The following is an 18,523-nucleotide window of genomic DNA, read 5'->3' on the forward strand; positions in this document are numbered from 1 at the left end:
ACAACCGTAGCATTACCTTCGCGACATGCTAATTCAACTTGCACCCTATATCCAAGGCTACTATTTAGGGGCCTGCAGATAACGCCCATTAGGGAGTTTTTGCCCTTACAATATCTCAGTTCTATCCATACTGACTCTACATCTCCTGATTCCATGTCACCCCTCGCAAGGGACTGAATTTCATTCCTCACCAGCAGAGCCACCCCACCCCCTCTGCCCACCTGTCTGTCCTTTCGATAGGATGTATATCCTTGAATATTCATTTCCCAGCCCTGGTCCTCATGCAGCCATGTCTGTTATTCCTACATCATACTTGCCAATTTCCAACTGAGCCTCAAGCTCATCCACTTTATTTCTTATACTTCATGCATTCATGTATAATACTTTTAATCTATTTACTCCCCTCACTTCTCACATCAATCCCTATTGCACTTGGCCATACTCTCCGATCCCTTCCTGAGCTTTCTGCCCCTTTAATTCTGTTCTTTCTTAACTTCTCTTATTCTCTTTTCCTTTAACTCCATCCTTATATTTCCAGTTCATCTCCTCCCCCCCCCCCACTTATTGCAGTCCTACCATAAATACCAGTTTTACAGTTACATCCTTTAATCTAGTATTAAAATCAAGCATAACTTTCAATTAGTTGCTAGAATTAAACATTAACTTGAAGACTACTTTATTCAAGATTTCCCATAGAAGTAGAACTGGATTTGCCTAGGTTCGTAGCACAGGGGTTTCATTTATATTTAAATAGAGGGTAGAGGTAGATACACTGCAGCTTAGCATAGTTCAAAGGTTGGAGCACCTGAAAATTTTTCAGCCACTCACTGGATCCCAATGCCAAATGGAACATCACACAACTTAAGGACTCTATTAACATTAATTGATTAGGACAGAGTAAAGAGTAGAGAGTTATTAAATAGAGAAAAATTGCACTGTTTGATCAATAGAAGCTACTGGGCTTTCTTTCTGTTGCTTTCCCTTTTTAGTCAAAGTCCACATGCTATTTTGTAGTGAGGGTAAAGACAACAGGATTTTTTTAAATCTCTAAACAGTGCACACTGGATGTTTAGATGTAGGATACACCACACAAGACCATAATTTAAGTGTAACCTCCATCCTTCAGTAGCCACTAAAGAATTGAGCTTGTAGCTGATTCTGCATACTGAAAATGATGGTCTTCTGCAGTCCATGCTGGCTTAACCATCTTGGAAACCCACACCAACTTGGTTCCACTCAAGCAACCACTCTTCTCAATCCCTTGACTGAAACAAGTCATCATCCTTGAAGAGTATATGCATCATCTTTTGTTGCGCTGTGGCATCATGAATGCCAAAAATTGAGAATCCAGAGTTTCACATCCTTAAATGATAGCATGCCATTCATTCTGTATTCCCCCACCAGGATCTCAATATCTACCCAAACACCGTCAATCACAATGTTTCAATGGGATCAGTAGTTAACGACTCTACTAAAATTTACATTTTATTCTACCAAACCTACAAAAATATTTTGATAGCAGGTACTAAGAACAGACCTTTATTTCATAAAATGTTACATAAATCTTAGGTACAATGTTCTCCCATTGAACAGATGTGATAAAATGTTCAGAAAGCTTTGCAATGTTTATCCAGCTGTCCAACTTTCTACAATAGAAATAGATGAAATTAAAGTCATTTATAATTATGATGTGCTTATTTTAATGTTAAATAAATTGAGATAAGGCACAACATTAACTTTCCAGCTAATGTACTCAGAAAGCCAAGTTTCATCTTGGGCCAAGGGGACAGACTAGGGAGGGAGCAGAAGACAAAAGTAGCAAAGATGTAGACAGCTGCCCAGGAAGCAGTGGAACCTGGGATTGCAAAGTGCTTCAACATTTTGCCTCAAACAGCTGGGGAACACCTGCACAAAGGAGTGAAAGCAGCAAGTATGATACAGCTTATAATTTACATGATCCCATCTGCCTGAAGTCATTACACATAATGAGAGAAGTCACACTTTTCCCCTTCAACTCTAGTATACATTGCTTGCTCTGACAATTCATAAGTGTCTTAATACAAAAATCAAGCCTCACAAAAGTGTATTTACAAAGTTCACTCCCTAAATCAAGAATTGGTCCAGTTCAGAAGTTGCGTTCATGCTGTGGGTTTGACTCTTCCTCCCACAGCTGTAGTAAGCAGCTTTTCCGCCATAGTGCGTGCATAACGTATTCGACTTGCCAGTTCCTTGCTGCAGCCATGCTCCTCAATCATGCTAAGCTTGAATGTACGGAACTCCCGCTTTTCATCAATGTATGTCACTGCATTCATCAGTGGGCACAAGATAATCTTAGTGTGGTCCTGAAAGAGAAAAGAAGTTACAATACTGGACCAGCTTTGTGCTAGTTACTGAAGAGCAGCTAGCACCACAGCTAAAAAAACAACTTAGAATCTACAGATGCTAGAAATTTTGAATACAGTGCTGAGGAACTTGGTGAGTCAGGCAACATCTATGGAAAAGAACAAACAGCCAACATTTCAAGCTAAATCCTTCATCAGGATGGGAAAGGAAGAAGCCAGAGCAAAGTGAGAGTAAGGGAAAGAGTACAACCTGGCAGGTAATAGGTGAAGCCAGGTAAAGGGGAAGATGGCTGAGGTGGGGAGATGATGAATTAAGAAGCTGGAAGGTGAAGCCAGGTGAGAAGGTGGCTGGGGTGGGGAGATGATGAATTAAGCTGGGAGGTGACCTTGAAATAGGTGGCCTCAGGGAAATCCCATCTTTTGGGGCAAATAAATCCATTTCCAAAGCCTGATGTACTTGGCAAACAGATCCAAACTGGCCTGAGGTTCAGGACCCATGAGAAGTGGAAATGCTTAAGGTAATTATGTTGGACAGAGAGACAGATAATCCTCTAAGTAACTCCAAAATTAAATGGCTACTTACTTGGAAGAAGTTAATCTGAACAGTCCCATTGCTGAGATGGAAGACAATTGCACTGCGTGTCCTAAACCAAATCCTCAGAAATGGTAGCCTTGCTAACTCATCACCTTCCCTAGGGGTGATGTTCGCTCCTGCCTTCAGCAAGTGCTCACTCATGTAGTTGCGGAAATATTTCAATAGAGTTGCCTGTTTGCGTAGAAAAAGAATTCCATTAATGACTTTTCCTACCAAATGAAGACCATTTCTTCCTAGTTACTATCTGGGGGTGGGGGTGGGTAAGGGAAACAGTGGTCTAGCTCAACTATTATCCCCATGAAACATTCTAAACTTTGCAACAAGTAAGCACAACCACCCATTTAGTCCATCATAACCAGGTTCAATCCCTTTAAATAAAAAGGGAAGCACAATTTTGCAGGCATTAGCTTCCCCAGATTATTTGCTATGATTAAGTATTATCCAATACAATCATCTTATTACATTGAGAACAGTGTGGTGAGTTGAAGGATCTGTATGCCATATACCCAACAGAATACTCATATCAGGTGGGCCATTCAACTCCCCAATAACGAATTTATTTATTTAGAGGTACAGCAAGGTTAACAGGACCGAGAGACCCAACAAGTCTGTGCTACCCAATCAGACCCATGTGACCAATTAACCTACAAACCCGTGTCATTGGAATATGGGACGAACAACCCATGCGGTCACAAGGAGGACATACAAGTTCCTTACAGACAGCAGTGGAATTAAGCTTGGGTCACTGGTATCGTAATAGTGTTAGATTAATCGCTGATCTGCCTAATCATGCAGCCGTTCAGGCAGATTCAGGACTGGACCTGGTTGAGACCACATTGATCAAACTGAGACAGTCACCTTTCTCACTTAACCTTGTATCTCATGTCTTGGGAAGTAAAAATCCAAGTAAGATAACTGCATCTCACCTTCTCTCCCTATATCCATTAACAGCCCATCTGTATGCAAACTACAAAATGATTGGAGGTCAGCCCAGTACTCTTCCAGAGAGTAAATCCTACCTCATCATGCAATACTCAAATCTTGACCAAGAGCTGCTGGGTGTTGAATCTATTGAACCAGAGCACTGACCTCCATGTGCAAGGACAGGAGTGACGTTCAAACCTTCAGCTATTGCAATGTCACAGGGCCAAGGGTTTATTTCCCTTCACTATGAAATTAACAGCCCTCCAGTAAGATACAATGCTTTATTAACAGTTCTGATCAAATCATAGGGCCTCAAGTCAAACAATTAATTTATTAAAAATTCTGTGGCACTTACTTTTTTGCTTAGGCTGGGAGGATAAGATCGAAAGTTTAAGTAAGTCTCAGTCATGTTGCGATCAATATATTGCAGACTCTCCCCATCATTGTACATTATTAAACGTGTGGAGTCATTGAAAAGGACACCAACACTGTTGTCGCACAACTGATAACCTAGAGATGTAGCAATGTGATGCAGGTAATTAGTGACATATACAAAATTATAAGTACCCTGTTGACTGTAACCAAAAGCCAAAGGAAAACACTAACCAATGTAGCAAAGAGCAAGTAGTAATATGGTTTAGGTAGATTTGAACTGTGATCTTAAACAGGTGAATTAATAGCTCTACAATATTCAGAGTTACAGCAGTTTAAGATTAGGCTTATTCACCACATGTACATCAAAACACAGTGACTTGTGTCAGTTGCATCAAATCTGCAAGGGTTGCACTCGGGATAGCCTAGAAGTGTCAACGTGCTTCCAGCACTAACACATCATGCCCACAATTCATCTTTCTCAACCCCAAATTGATCCAGTAATGGCCAAATTCCACTTAGATTAACTTCACTTAGTCTAGGAAGAATCCATGTTGTATTATTTACTTCAACTTTGATTGGATGCAATCCAATATTTAGGCACAACCAGCCATATTATTAATTTGCAAAACAGTCTGAAAGTTGTTTGAAAGTGCTGCTTGTACTTACCCAAGCCATATTTATCAGAATAGTCCACCCATTTGCTGATCCAAAATATTGGTATACAAGCTGGGTCTTCAGCCTCCTCTGCCAGGAAAGTGAATAAGTGAACCTTTCATTAGTACATTGGTAGTTACCAATTTTGAACAAACTAGAATTTGATTAAATTTAGCCATTAGATTTTTAGCAATTTCTTTCTCCCCACCACCCACAAAAGAAAAAATGAGGTATTCTTAGCTGAACAGAAATGTTAGAATTTTATAGCTGTTACGAAATGATAGCATGGTTAAGAGAAATGTCAGTATCCCACCAACAACAAATGGGATTCCAAATGGATATGTGGTAGGTCAAATTTAACCAACCTTATAGTTTTCTGAGGAAGTTGATGAAGACAAGGAAGTGAATGTTGTCCCACATAGGAGTTTGCTCAAGAGGTTCAATTGCTTGGCATTCAAGATGAGGTAGCAAATTGGATTACTCATTGGCTTTGTGTGAGAGGCCTGGGTGGGAGTAGGCAGTTGCCTCTGACTAGAGTCCTGTAGGGATCCGTTTGTCACCTATAGTCAATGATCTGGGTGATAGTGTGGTTAACTGGATCAGCAAATTTGCAGATGACATCAAGATTGGGGATGTAGTGGACAGCAAGGAAGAGTGTCAAAGGTTATATCCTGATCTGGACCAGCTGAAAACAATTCAGATGGGATTTAATTCAGAATGTGAGGTGTTGCACTTTGTGAGGACCAACTAGGGTAGGTCTTACACGGTGATTGGTAGGACACTGAGGAGTGTGGTACCTGGGAGTACAGATCCATAATTCACTGAAAGTTGCATTACAGGTAGATAAGGTGGTAAGGAAAGCTTTTGGCACATTGGGCTTCATAAATCAAAATAAGAGTACAGGAGTTGGGATGTTATGCTGAAGTTGTAAAAGGCTTTGGTGAGGCCCAATTTGGAGTATTGTTTACCCTCTTGCACACCTATCTCCTGGAAAGATGTAAATAAGATTGAAGGAGTGCAGAGAGAATTTACAAGGATTTTTCCTGGACTTGAGGACCCAAGTTATAGGGAAAAGTTGATAGGATAGGACTTCATTCCCTAGAACATAGAAGACTGAGGGGAGATGTGTTAGAAGCATACAAAATTAAGGGGCATAGATAGGGTAAATGGAAGCAAGCTTTTCCCCCCCGAGATCAAAACTGCAATTATGTTATGGGTAAACTGGATCATGAGGGGAGAGATTCTTCACTCAGAGGGCGGTGAGAGTGTGGTTTGACATAAGTGATTAATGTGATTGATTTTGATTTCAACGCGAGTTGCTTGGATAGGTATTTGGATGGAAGGGTTATGCAGGGCTATAGTCCATGTACCAGTTGACAGGACAGGGCAGTAAATAGTTCTGGATGGACAAGATAGGCCAAAAGGTTTGCTTCTGTATTGTAGTTTCTATGGCTCTAACAGGTGGAAGGGATAGTGCAACCCACCAGAAGGGACGGCTCAAACACCTTGCATACCTTGTCTGATCACATCTTTATCAGCTGGTCTTGCTGCCACTACACTACACAATTGCTGCAAAAGGTCTGAGAGGTAGAAGTCATTGCACTCGCCCACTTCCCTGTTGAAAACAGTAATTAAGTATGTCACAAATACTCAAATTTGCATAATCAGTAGGAATAATCCTATAAGTTAAAAGAAACAAGGCACAAGTACAACTTGTAACTCCAACCATTTGTAAGGAAACAGTTCATTGTGATTCTTCCTTGGTACATGCTTAAATAAAATAGAAGTCTGAAGACAAAATGGTGTCAACTTTGAATACTGTGATATCTGGATACGTGCACCAGTGCACATCTCTGAAATTAGATAAAGAATAATGTTTTCCTCCTTACAGACCCGATGTCTTTGTTTTCCAAAGTTGTGAGTCTAGGCTGAAGGTCGCAAGAGATAAGGGGAGGCAGCTGGTACCACCAAGGGATAGAAAAGTACTGGGGTGATAATTAGGCTTGGAAGAAATCTTAAGGGGTACTTTCTTTGTGCAGGGGGAATGTTTTGCTTTAGTCTAGGTCACAACTAATGCTAGTGCTATGAGTTGGAGAAGATAAGGAAAAGTATATCAAGAGGGGAGGCTGCATATAAGTTTGGTGGCATTCTGTTAGTTCAGCTCATTTAGCAGGTATGATTTTGTTTTCTGTACTGATACAACTGTAGACATTTGATTTTCTCTGTATTCCATTTGTGCTAGTTCTAATAGAGTTTTGTGGCCTTCGACATGTGTGCAGTGCCTCCCTTTGTTTACAAATTCATATGCAAATGCACTGAGCTGAATCAGGAAAGAACAGAATTTTAAAATGATTTTTGTTACATTTTGAAGATCTAGGACATGACAGCAGTTTTTACTTTGTAAAAATCACTCAATTACTTAATACATTTCCTTCCATCACTTTAATATGGTTATGAATGACATAACATTTCCTAAACTATAGCATCTGGGACATAGCTATGATTTAAAATAATTTGTTGCAGTACTGCAACAAATAACTTACCAAAGTTAATATCTGAACTACAGTGAAAGCACAGTCATCCAGAAGATTAAAGAAATCTGGAAAGGGCCATTAACTTTTTCCAATGCTTGATGTCATTGGGAAACTATTCAGTATCAAACACAACAGGATGAGAAAGTTTTTTTTTTAAATTTAAATTGCATCAGGGGTTCCATTCATTGAGCAATATCAGAAGTGACTTGGTGTCAATGGTATAGAAAATATTTACCTGGCCACCCTGTTATCTTCAGACTTCTCTGGTTTGTCTCCAGCTGGAACATCTATTGGATTAATATATCAATTATTCAAAAATGACTCAGTAATTACATTATCTTGGTCAGTGGGGGTGGTAGCAGGAGCAGTGAGGTGATAAGCAGTCCCATTCAGTTTGGAAATGCATTGCTGCCAAATAACCCCCCCCCACCAGTTTAGAAGGAACAAATTTACAACCCATCTTCAGCTAGATCCAGATTTAATGACCACCAAGAACTTCAAATAAACAGTTGGTACACACCTTTTGCAAATGGCCTTACAGCCCACCTGCAAGAGTATTCACTAAAACCCAAGTCAAAAATCCAGATGGCTTAAGGTTACCTAGGCCAGCAAAAATGCACTCCATCACCCCCCCCCCCACCCCCAAGTTCCAGTGTCAAGAGCTCTCAAGTTACATTTCCCCACAGACAGTGCCTCAAGATGTATTCACTTCCCCACCCCCACAACAAATCCCATGGTTGACTCTCCAATTTACCCCTCCCAAAGTTTATTTTCCTTGTCCTTCCATTCACCTACCTGTACATTTAACTATTCTTCCTGTTTGTTTCAGACATTATTCCTTCTCAGTTACTCTGCAGGGATTTTTCCCTGAAACCAAGATCCATTACCCCCATCTCAACAAAACCTACTCCTCTTCAGCTTCCAATGCAACCACTCATTTTTCCCCTTCCTACCAATGAAATGACCATTGAGATGAAGCAGAAATTACTTGCACCTCTTACAATTCAAAGTGAACAGGGGTGAAACCAGAGATTAAAATCACCAGTTCTCTATCCTACTGTTCTAACTGGCTGCATCACTGTTTGGAATAAAGAAGCCACTGCAAAGGATTGAAAAAGAAGCTACCGAGGGTTGCAAACACAGCTAGCTCCAGCATGAGCACTAAGCATCCCAGCATCGAGGATACCTTTAAAAGCTGATGCCCCAAAAAAGGCAGCATCCATCAAGGACCCAATCATCCAGGACATGCCCTCTTTTCATTGTTATCATTGTGCCTGAAGACAAACATTTTAGAAACAGGTTTTCCCCATCACCATTAGATTGAATTCAATTTTATATTTATTATTGTAATTTATAGATTTTTAAAATTATGTATTGCACTGTACTACTGGCACAAAACAGCCAATTTCACAATGGATGCCAGTGATATTAAACCCAATTCTGATTCTATTGTTTACAAACCCTAATCTTAGATTGGCCCCAGAAACAAATTTGAGGCCAACAGCAGCTGATTCTCCCTCGTCACACATTATGGGCCATGAGACTCAAATTCAATTTTAATATTCACTCTTGCAGTTTCTATTAAATGCAAGATCAACAACTCATGATGTTATATCATTTCTTCGTCTTCCCCCACCCCACTTTTGACAGGCATTGCTCCCTACCCAACTCCCTTGTCCCCTCATTCCTCCCCCACAATTCTCACCCTGCCAGCAGGACAAGTGCTAACACCTCCACCCTTAGCACCATTCCTTCCAGGTGAGATAACACTTCACCTAGGAGTCTGTCAGAATCATCTACTGAATCCAGTGCTCCCAGCTTAATCTCCTCCACATCAGTGAGACACAATGTAGATTGAGGGATTACATCTCTGAGCATCTTTGTTCAGTTTGCAGTATTTTCCAGAAGCTACCCATTTCAATTTGGTTTCCTATTCTGCCATGTTGGTTCATGTCCTGTGCTATTGTCATTATGTCACCATCAGGATAGAGGTGCAACACCTCACTCTGCCTGAGTAGCCTCCAACCTCATGGCATGAACATCGATTTATCCCCCGTTACTCTTTCCTCACCTGCCCATCACCTCCCTATGACCCTCCTCATTCCCTTTCTTCCAGAGTCTGTCCTTTCCCATCAGATTCCTTCTTTTGCCCTTTACCTCTTCCACTGATCATCTAGCTTGTTACTTCATTCCCCCACCCAGCTGCCCCCTCAACTGGTTTCACTGATCACCTGCCAGCCTTACTCCTCCCCCTCCCTTCTTAGTCTGGTTTGTTCCCCCTTCGTTTTCAGTCCTGGTAAAGGGTCTCTGCCTAAAACATTGACTATATATTCCCTCCGTAGATGCCGTCTGACCTATTGAGTTCTTCTGGTACTGTGTTGCTCAAGATCTCCTGCATCTGCAGAATTTCTTCTGTTTAGACCCCAGCTGTTCCCTTCACAAATGCTGTCTGAGCTGCCGAACATTTTCAACAATTGTGGAGATCTGCATTTCAATTCCAGTATTGTTCTTCTCCATCTGTTATCATTTGTCTATATGGGCTTCAAATAATTCCACAAGTATTCACAACATCAACTGTTCATGCCAGTCTCTTATGATCTCCTGTTTATACCCATGGGACTGAGGAAAAGACAATTGAACCACAGACATCACAGCCAAGAAAGCGTACCAGCGCCTTTACTGCAAGAGGCTGAAGGAATCTGGCAAGGCCCCTTGGATCATTTTCTTCAGGAAAGAAAAATTGTCAGAAGTGTATGGGCAACTGCTCTGCCCATGACTGCAGAGACCCTGCAGATCTGTCTGCAATTCTAATTTCCCCAGTAAAGCAAAGCCAAACAAAACGCTGCATATTCCTTTCTGTCTCCTTCCCCCACCGCACCCCCCTTCTCCCCACATTAGGCAGAACCACCAGGTTCAAAGACAACTTCCATCCCACTATCAATACTGGACTTAAAGTGTTATATTTGAATGCTGCACAAGAAATAAATTGGACAACATGATTAGTAGGCAGAGGGGGTGGTGTGGCCCCTTTGTACAAGTAGTAATATTAAACCATAAAGGGATGACATAAGATCGGAAGGTGCAGAGTCTCTATGGGTTGAGTTAAGAAATAGCAAGGGTAAATGACAGTTGTATACAGACCTCTAAACAGCAGCTGGGATGTGGATTATAAATTACAGCAGGAGATAGAAAAGGCATGTCAGAAGGGCAATGTCATAATAATTGTTGGGGATTTTAACATGCAAGTGGATTGGGAAAAGCAGGTCAGTACTGGATGGAAAGAAAATTTATAGAATGTCCAAGGGATGAGTTTAAAGAACAGCTTGTTGTTGACCCACTAGAGGTTTGGATGTGCTGGATTGGATGTTGTGCAATGATCCAGAGGTGATAAGTGAGCTGAGGGTTAAGGAAGCCTTAGGGGACAGTGAACACAATATGATTGAGTTCACTTTGAAATTTGAGGAGAAATTAAATTCCAATGTGTCAGTATTTCAGTGGAATAAAGGAAATTATAATGGCGTGAGAGGGGAAATGGCCCAAGTTGACTGGAAAGGGACACGAGCAGGAAGGACAGCAGAGCAACAATGGCTGTAGTTTCTGCAAAAAATGAGCAAAGTGCAAGAAAGATGTATTCCAAATAAGAAATTTTCAAATGGAAGAACAACACTACCGTGGCTAACAAGTGAAAGCAGAGCCAAAGTAAAAGCAGAAGAGGGGGCATACAAGGAAGCCAAAGCTAGTGGGAAGATACAGCTTTTTAAAACTTTCAGGAAACTAAGGTGGTCATTAGGAAGAAAAAAAAATTATGAAAGGAAGCTAACACAAGGAAATCTGCAGATGCTGGAAATTCAAACAACACACACAAAATGTTGGTGGAATATAGCGGGCCAGGCAACATCTACAGGAAGAAGCACTATCAACATTTTGGGCCAAGACCCTTTGTCCTGAAAGCTTTTTTTAAAAGCTTTATAAAAGGCAAAATATATAAAGCTTTATAAAGTATATAAAGGGCAAAAGAGTGAGGAAAAAATAGGACCAATAGAAAAATGATGCTGGAGATATTGTAATGAGAGATGCGGAGATGGCAGAGGAACTGAATGGGTATTTTGCATCAGCCTTCACAGTGGAAGACATCTGCAGTATACCGGACATTCAAGAGTGTCAGGGAAGTGAAGTATGTGCAGTGAAAATTACAACTGAGGTGGTGCTTAGGAAACTTAATGGTCTGAAGGTGGATAAATCTCCTGGACCTGATGGATTGCACCCTCGGGTTCTGAAGTAGCTGGAGATTACGGAGACATTAACAATGATCTTTCAAGAATAGATAAGTTCTGGCAACGTACCGGATGACTAGAAAATTGCAAATGTTACTCTGCTATTTAAGAAAGGCAGGAGGCAGCAGAAAGGAAACTATAGACCTGTTAGCCTGACATCAGCAGTTGGCAAGTTGTTGGAATCGATCATTAGGGATGAGATTGCAGAGTACATGGAGGCACATGACAAGATGGGTCAAAGCCAGTATGGTTTTCTGAAAGGAAAATCCTGCCTACTAACCTACTGCAATTTTTTGAGGAAATTACAAGCAGGGTAGGCAAAGGAGATGCAGATGTCATATACTTGCAATTTCATAAGGTCTTTGACAAGGTGCTGCACATGAGGCTGCTTAGCAAGGTAAGAGCCATAGAATTACAGAGGAGTTACCAGTATGGGTGAGCATCAGCAGAAAACAGTCGGAATAAAGGGATTCTATAACTGGCTGCCAGTTACCAGTGGAGTTCCACAGGGGTCGGTGTTGGGACCATTGCTTTTTATGATGTGTGTCAATGATTTGCACTATAGGATTAATGGATTTGTGGCTAAATTTGCCAATAATACAAAGATAGGTGGAGGAGCGAGTAGTGTTGAGGAAACAGAGCCTGCAGAGAGACTTAGATACTTCAGGGAAATGGGCAAAGAAGTGGCAAATGAATTACAATGGTCATACACTTTTGTGGAAGAAATAAATGGGCAGACTATTATTTAAATGCAAAGGGAATTTAAAATGCAGAGATGCAAAGGGACTTGGGAATCCTTTTGCAGGATACCCTAAAGGTTAGCCTCCAGATTGAGTCAGTGGTGAAGGCAGCAAATGCAATGTTGGCATTTATTTCAAGAGGTATAGAATACAAGAGCTGGGATGTGATGTTGAGGCTCTGCAAGGCACTCAAGAGACCACACAAGGAGTATTGTGTGCAGTTTTGGATCCTTATTTTGGAAAGGGTATACTCATATTGGAGAGGGTTCAGAGAAGATTCACGAGAATGATTCCAGGAATGAAAGGGTTACCGTATGAGGAACATCTAGCAGCTCTTGGGCTGTATTCCCCAAAGGAGAATGCCGGCGGGGGGAGAGAGGAGAAAGGATCTCAGAAATATTCTGTATGTTAAAAAGCCTGAACAGATTAGATATGGCAAAGTTATATGCCACGGTAGGGGAGCCTAGGACAAGAGGGCCCGACTTCAGGTTTGAAGGACGTCCATTTAGAACTGAGATACAGAGAAAATACTTTTTGTCAGAGAGTGGTAAATCTGTGGAATTTGTTGCCACAAGTGGCTGTGGAGGCCAAGTCACTGGGTGCATAGAGATAGGCATGTTCTTGACTAGCCAGGGCATCAAAGGCTATGGGGAGAAGGCAGGGGAGTGGGGATGACTGGAAGAATTGGATTGGCCCATGATGGAATGGCGGAGCAGACTCGATAGACTGAATGTCCTACTTCTGCTCCTATATTTTATGGTCTTGTGGTTAAAAGACTATTGGAGAGCCAAGCCAAGCATGGCTCAACCTCAATTTACCTTATGTCCTTGCACCCTATTGACTGGTTGAACTTACTGTAATTGCAACATTTTATATTTCATATTTTTTTTCTTGTAATGCGCTTCTGAAATGATCTGCAAAATAGTTCCACTGTACCTCAGTACATGGCGACAAAAATTAACCAATTTACCACACAACTTTAGTTCTCCCATTTCTAATTCTTCAACAAAAAAATTGTACCTTTTCCCCCAGTCTGACTAAATGTTTCTCCACACACATGCCGTCTTACCCCGCTGAGCAATTAGTTTCATTTTTGATTTCCAAATACAATTATTTGGCCTGCTGGTTAGTAGTAACACACTAGTGTTTGCAAATACCTCAGTGTACAAGTTAACTTTATAAATGGTTATAAAAATCTCAGTAAAGATTCAAGCACAAGAAACCCAAATGAACCCTCGAACAATTAAGAATGGCCTGCTCTGCCAGACATCAACCTTTCAGGCAAGAGATCTAAAAGATCCCATGGTTGCCAGAAAAAGCAGATGATTTCGGCCTGTACTATATTTGCTCCTCAGTCAGACTTCTACAGCAGATGGCAATATTGCCTCTTGTAGAAACTTACATACAAAATAGATTCTGCATTTCCAATGAACTGTGAAAGTAGTCAATGACTTTGCAATGGTTTAGGGCAATGTAAAAAATTGCATGGAGCACAAGGAACAAAAACAGATGTTGCGCAGCCACTGTGAGACCCAATACACCATATCACCAAGCATACAGCACCGCAAAATGCTGCAGGATTGTGATTGGGTACAACACAAACTGCTATTTGAAGTGGATCCAAATTTTAATTCATACAACCAGATTGCCAGAGCCCCAATAGCCATCATGCAGTAACTGATACCTTTGTTGAGTTCAGCAAGTGGTCTTCTCATACTGGAATCAATTCCACCAGGGGCCAGGGAAAACCTGGGAGCCATGGTTAAGCAGGTGGTGGGCAATCGGACAGGCAAGTAGCCAGATGTAAAGAACTCATCGTTCAGCAGTTCATGGATATTAGGCCGTGCGCTTGGATCTGATCGGAGCATCTTCTGAATCAGATTTGCAGCCACAGGGTTGACGTGCTGAAAAACAGGTAATCGTTATATGAAATGTTGTTAAACTTACAATAGAAGGTATGGACCCACACACAGGTCATCCTACTCTAACCAAATCCCTTTCATTCCTTTTTAGCAATTAATTTCTTCTAACAAACCATTGCTCTTGCTTCGGGCATGTCACGACAGCTAGTTGCATAATCTAAGAGTATCTAAAAATTCCCTAATGAAGTTATTGTTGACCAATTATAATTACAGATTGCCTTACAAGAGAAAGCACCTCCACTTCCACCCATTAGATCCTTGCTATGGAAAGACAAGGAATGGTCTATTTAAAAAAAAAACACTCAATGAAAGACAGTACAACTGGTCAATAAATGTACAAAACTGATCTTCATCAACTGTCTGAAGTAGACCTAGTTCCCGTCAGGTCTTCCACACCCCCAATGACGTCAATCAATAGAAACAGTCAGAGTAGTATCTGATGTTTCCAGAACAACCTAGGATCGGAGTATATTGCCACGTGCTCACCTTGGGAATATTATACTCATTTCTCTTTATCCTCATATATGTTTCCTTAAGGCAGGAAGTTTCAAACGGAGGTTTTCCAACAAGTAGAGTATACCTGCAAGAGATAGGCTGCAATTAAAAGTTTACTTAACCAAGACAGAAAATGTTATTAGATAGTCATCAGGGGTTCCAAATTGGGGTCCATGGACCTTTGCCTAATAGTCCATTCTACTGTATATAAAAGGTTGGGAACCTTTGTAAATAAATTCAGATGGCAGAAGACAATACTCACATAATGCAGCCCAGAGACCAAACATCAACTTCAAAACTGTGCCCTTTCTTGCCAATCACCTCTGGGGCAATGTAGTTGGGAGTTCCACACAACGTCTTTTTACGCTCTCCTTCATACTGAACTGTAGTGGCCAGGCCAAAGTCACCTTCAAATAAAAAAAAATCATAGGTCAGTGATTGTCCTGCAAAATTGTATACCATACTGATCCAACAAGACTGAAATACATAGAGAGTCACTGCACTCTGTATCATAATCTTGGGTGAATCTGAGTGACTGAATTAACAATTGCCCCCTTAGTGGTTGCACAAGACTAGTTCACAATGAAACATGTAAAGCTCCAATTCAGACCAATGATAATGGGTGAAGGGTACACATTTGCTTTAGAAGCACATTTAAGACTAATTAGATGGTACCATATCAAAGCCCAAATAATTTCAGTGTTGTCACACTAATGCAGGCTGTACTCAACAAAAATCTGGGATGGTGAAAGCCCTGCATCGGAGCAGATTCACAGGAAACCAGATGGCGTGCCTCCCTATCACAGACCTGACACAGAATCAATACAACACAGCCCATCTCTTCGTTTCAAAGCTCCAGGCTTTTAGACAGTCATTATTCAAACCGTTTATATCTCTTCTTCCCCCCCCCCCCCTCCCCATTACATACGATGTACTGCTCACGTGGTGTTTAAGAAAAAAACGCGATCTGAGCAATGAATTTATCTGGCATCCTATGCAACCCAGGGAGCCTTCAACCCAACAGGTTAGCGACAGCGGAGCTCATCACCGGACTTGTGAACTGACCTACAGCAGCACTTAAAACCCCAGAAGTTACTGTACGATCCCATTTAGTGTCCAGTACAGTATCTAAATAGGGGAACACGCTGTAACTCCGCAAACATAGCTTGAAACATTAACCGACAAGTTATCACGGTTGATACTTTACCTATCTTCACTTCCATGTCGTCATTGAGGAAGAGGTTGCCCAGTTTGAGGTCCCGGTGAATAACTTGGTTGTTGTGCAGGTACTGGGTGCCCAGAATGGTCTGCTTCAAGTAATACCGAGCCTCGGGTTCAGTCACGGCTTTGCGCCTCTTGTGCAACTCCAACAGAGACTGCAAGAGAAGGCAGGTTATGGCGAAACACACATAAAACGAAACAAAGCAGGTGCCGTTACAGAGCGGCGTGAAGCGACCCGGCACTAGAGGGGGGCGCTGCTGAAGGGCGAGCTGGCGGCTCCCTGGCCCCGCCCGCCGTGGGAGGAGCGGACCCAGGACGCAGCCAACCCGCTGCGAACGGCCACGCTTTTTAAATATCAACTGCTCCCTTTAAAAGTGGATGCCAGCGGGGAGGGAGGCCGGAAGCCTGGGACTCGAGGCCAGGCCGGAGAAAGGGCAGGCGGTGCACCTACCCCCTCCGTACAATGCCCGGGAGGGGTGGGTTGGGGGTCCTGCTGCACGGTGCAACGGGCTCGGCTTCCCAGACACCCTCCTCAGCGGCCGTTAATGGGTGCACCCCCCTACACGGAACGACTATACAATAGAAACCGGCCCCCGACTCACCCGCCGCCTGCACAGCTCCAGCACCACGTAGACGAAGTTATCGTCCTCGAAGAAGCCGTGGAAGGCCACCACATTGCTGTGCTGGAGGCTCTTGTGGATGGAGATCTCCATGGACATCTTCTCCCGCTGGTGCGGTTTCATCAGCAGCGTCTTGGACACGATCTTGCCGGCGAACACCTCGCCGCTGTCCATGTCCGAAATCTCGTAGCACTTGGCGAAGCCGCCCTTGCCCAGGAAGCGGCCCCGGGTGTACCGCTTCATGGTCTTGGGGTTGACCAGGATGTCGGGGATGTCGGCCGGGGTGGCGGCCGCCGCCTTGGCCGCCGTTTTGCCGGGCACCGTGGTCATGTTGAGAACGGGAACCGGGTAGGGAGGGAGCAGTAGCTGAGTTCCTATCGGGGGAGCGGCGAGCTTGGGTCGGTCGGACTAGCGCTGCTCCGCGATCTGAGGCTCGGCTCGTCTCCGCTGTCTGACTCTGGCCCCGCCTCGCGGGCTGCGATTCAAATCGGCCGTTAGCGAGCACAGCGTCGCTTCCCATTGGCTGCGCCGCTTTTAAATAGAACCTCCCGGAGCCGCACGACACGCCGGGAGCCGGCCGTTTAAATGCGCCCGGGCAGGCTGCCTAGCAACGCTCCCTCTGATTGACGGGCGGCGCTGGCCAATCGGAATGGCCCCATGCTCTTTCCTGGGCGACTGGGGGTTGAAAAGGGCTTGGGAAAGTGGAGCTCTGTGCGAGGCAATGGATCTGCATACTGCCGTTTGACTCTAGAAAATGTAGAGTTTTTTATTCCTTTTACATTATTATAAATAATATGAAAAACATGGTATAAAAGTGTACCACCAGTGAACAGGCCATTTGGTCCACGATGTTCTAAGTTCTAAGCGCTTATACTATATGCTACCGTTTATTAATTTATTTGCAGGCATTCACAGCAGAACAAAGAAATACAATTAAAAAACAAATTGTGAATAAATAAATTATACTTAGAACATGAGTTGTAGAGTGCCTGAAAGCAGGTCCATTGGCTGTGAAATGATTTCAGTTTTGAGATGATTGAAGCTAGATGCCAATTTATACTAAACTCTTTTGAATTGAATTGACTTTATTTCTTACATCCTTCATATACACAAGTAAAAATTATGTTATATCTCCATCTACTCCTTCACATGTCCATCCAAAAGCCTCTTAAACTCCAACAAACTTATTTTATTACTATCACTAGTAATGCATCCCTACCAAACTCTGTATAAAATAAATTTCTCCCTCATGTCACCTTCCTCCCTCTAAATTTAAAGGCATGTTCTTCAGTGTTTGGCATTTCTAAATGGGAGAAAATATTCTGAATGTATATCCTGGAGTGCCTCCAACACTCTAGGGAGAACAAGCCAAGTTTATCTAACCTATCTATATGGCTGTACCCTCTAATCCAGACATCAATCCTGTTCACCTCTTCTGCAGACATTCAGCAGCCTCCAAGCGCTTCCTATAATGGAGCAACCAGAACTACACTTAATACTCCGAGCAGTCTAACGAAAGTTTATAAAGCTGCAGCATGGCCTTATACCCCTACCAACTTAGCCATTGCCACCGTATCCACTGGCATAACTACTTTCAGTGAACTATAGACCTTGACCCCAAGATCCTTCTGTGTTGCAATTGTATTCATTGGCCTACCATTAGCTGTATATGTTATCCTTTCATTTGCTCTCCCAAAGAGCAAGACCTCGCACTTTCCTGCATTAAGCTCCATCTTCCATTCCTCTGTATTCCTTGATAGTCCTTTACATTACATACAATTCCACCAATCGGATTGAATTGACTTTATTACTTATATCATTCATATA

The 18,523-nt window shown here is 42.4% G+C and overlaps 1 protein-coding gene across 1 annotated transcript; it reads right to left on the reverse strand.

The window, feature by feature from the left end:
• Positions 1-1,505: 1,505 nt before the first annotated feature.
• plk1 (polo-like kinase 1 (Drosophila)) lies at positions 1,506-17,188 on the reverse strand. Its single transcript, XM_059979731.1, has 11 exons — positions 16,679-17,188; positions 16,063-16,231; positions 15,118-15,262; positions 14,847-14,940; positions 14,123-14,342; positions 7,660-7,711; positions 6,405-6,505; positions 4,903-4,980; positions 4,217-4,371; positions 2,926-3,108; positions 1,506-2,342 (listed from the first exon to the last, which is right to left on the reverse strand). Exons 1-11 carry the CDS (start codon positions 17,024-17,026, stop codon positions 2,139-2,141), a joined length of 1,749 nt encoding a protein of 582 aa, XP_059835714.1. The 5' UTR covers positions 17,027-17,188; the 3' UTR covers positions 1,506-2,138.
• Between the last annotated feature and the right edge of the window lie 1,335 nt (positions 17,189-18,523).

Source organism: Hypanus sabinus, chromosome 9, assembly GCF_030144855.1.
Source record: "Hypanus sabinus isolate sHypSab1 chromosome 9, sHypSab1.hap1, whole genome shotgun sequence".
NCBI classification, from domain to species: domain Eukaryota; kingdom Metazoa; phylum Chordata; class Chondrichthyes; order Myliobatiformes; family Dasyatidae; genus Hypanus; species Hypanus sabinus.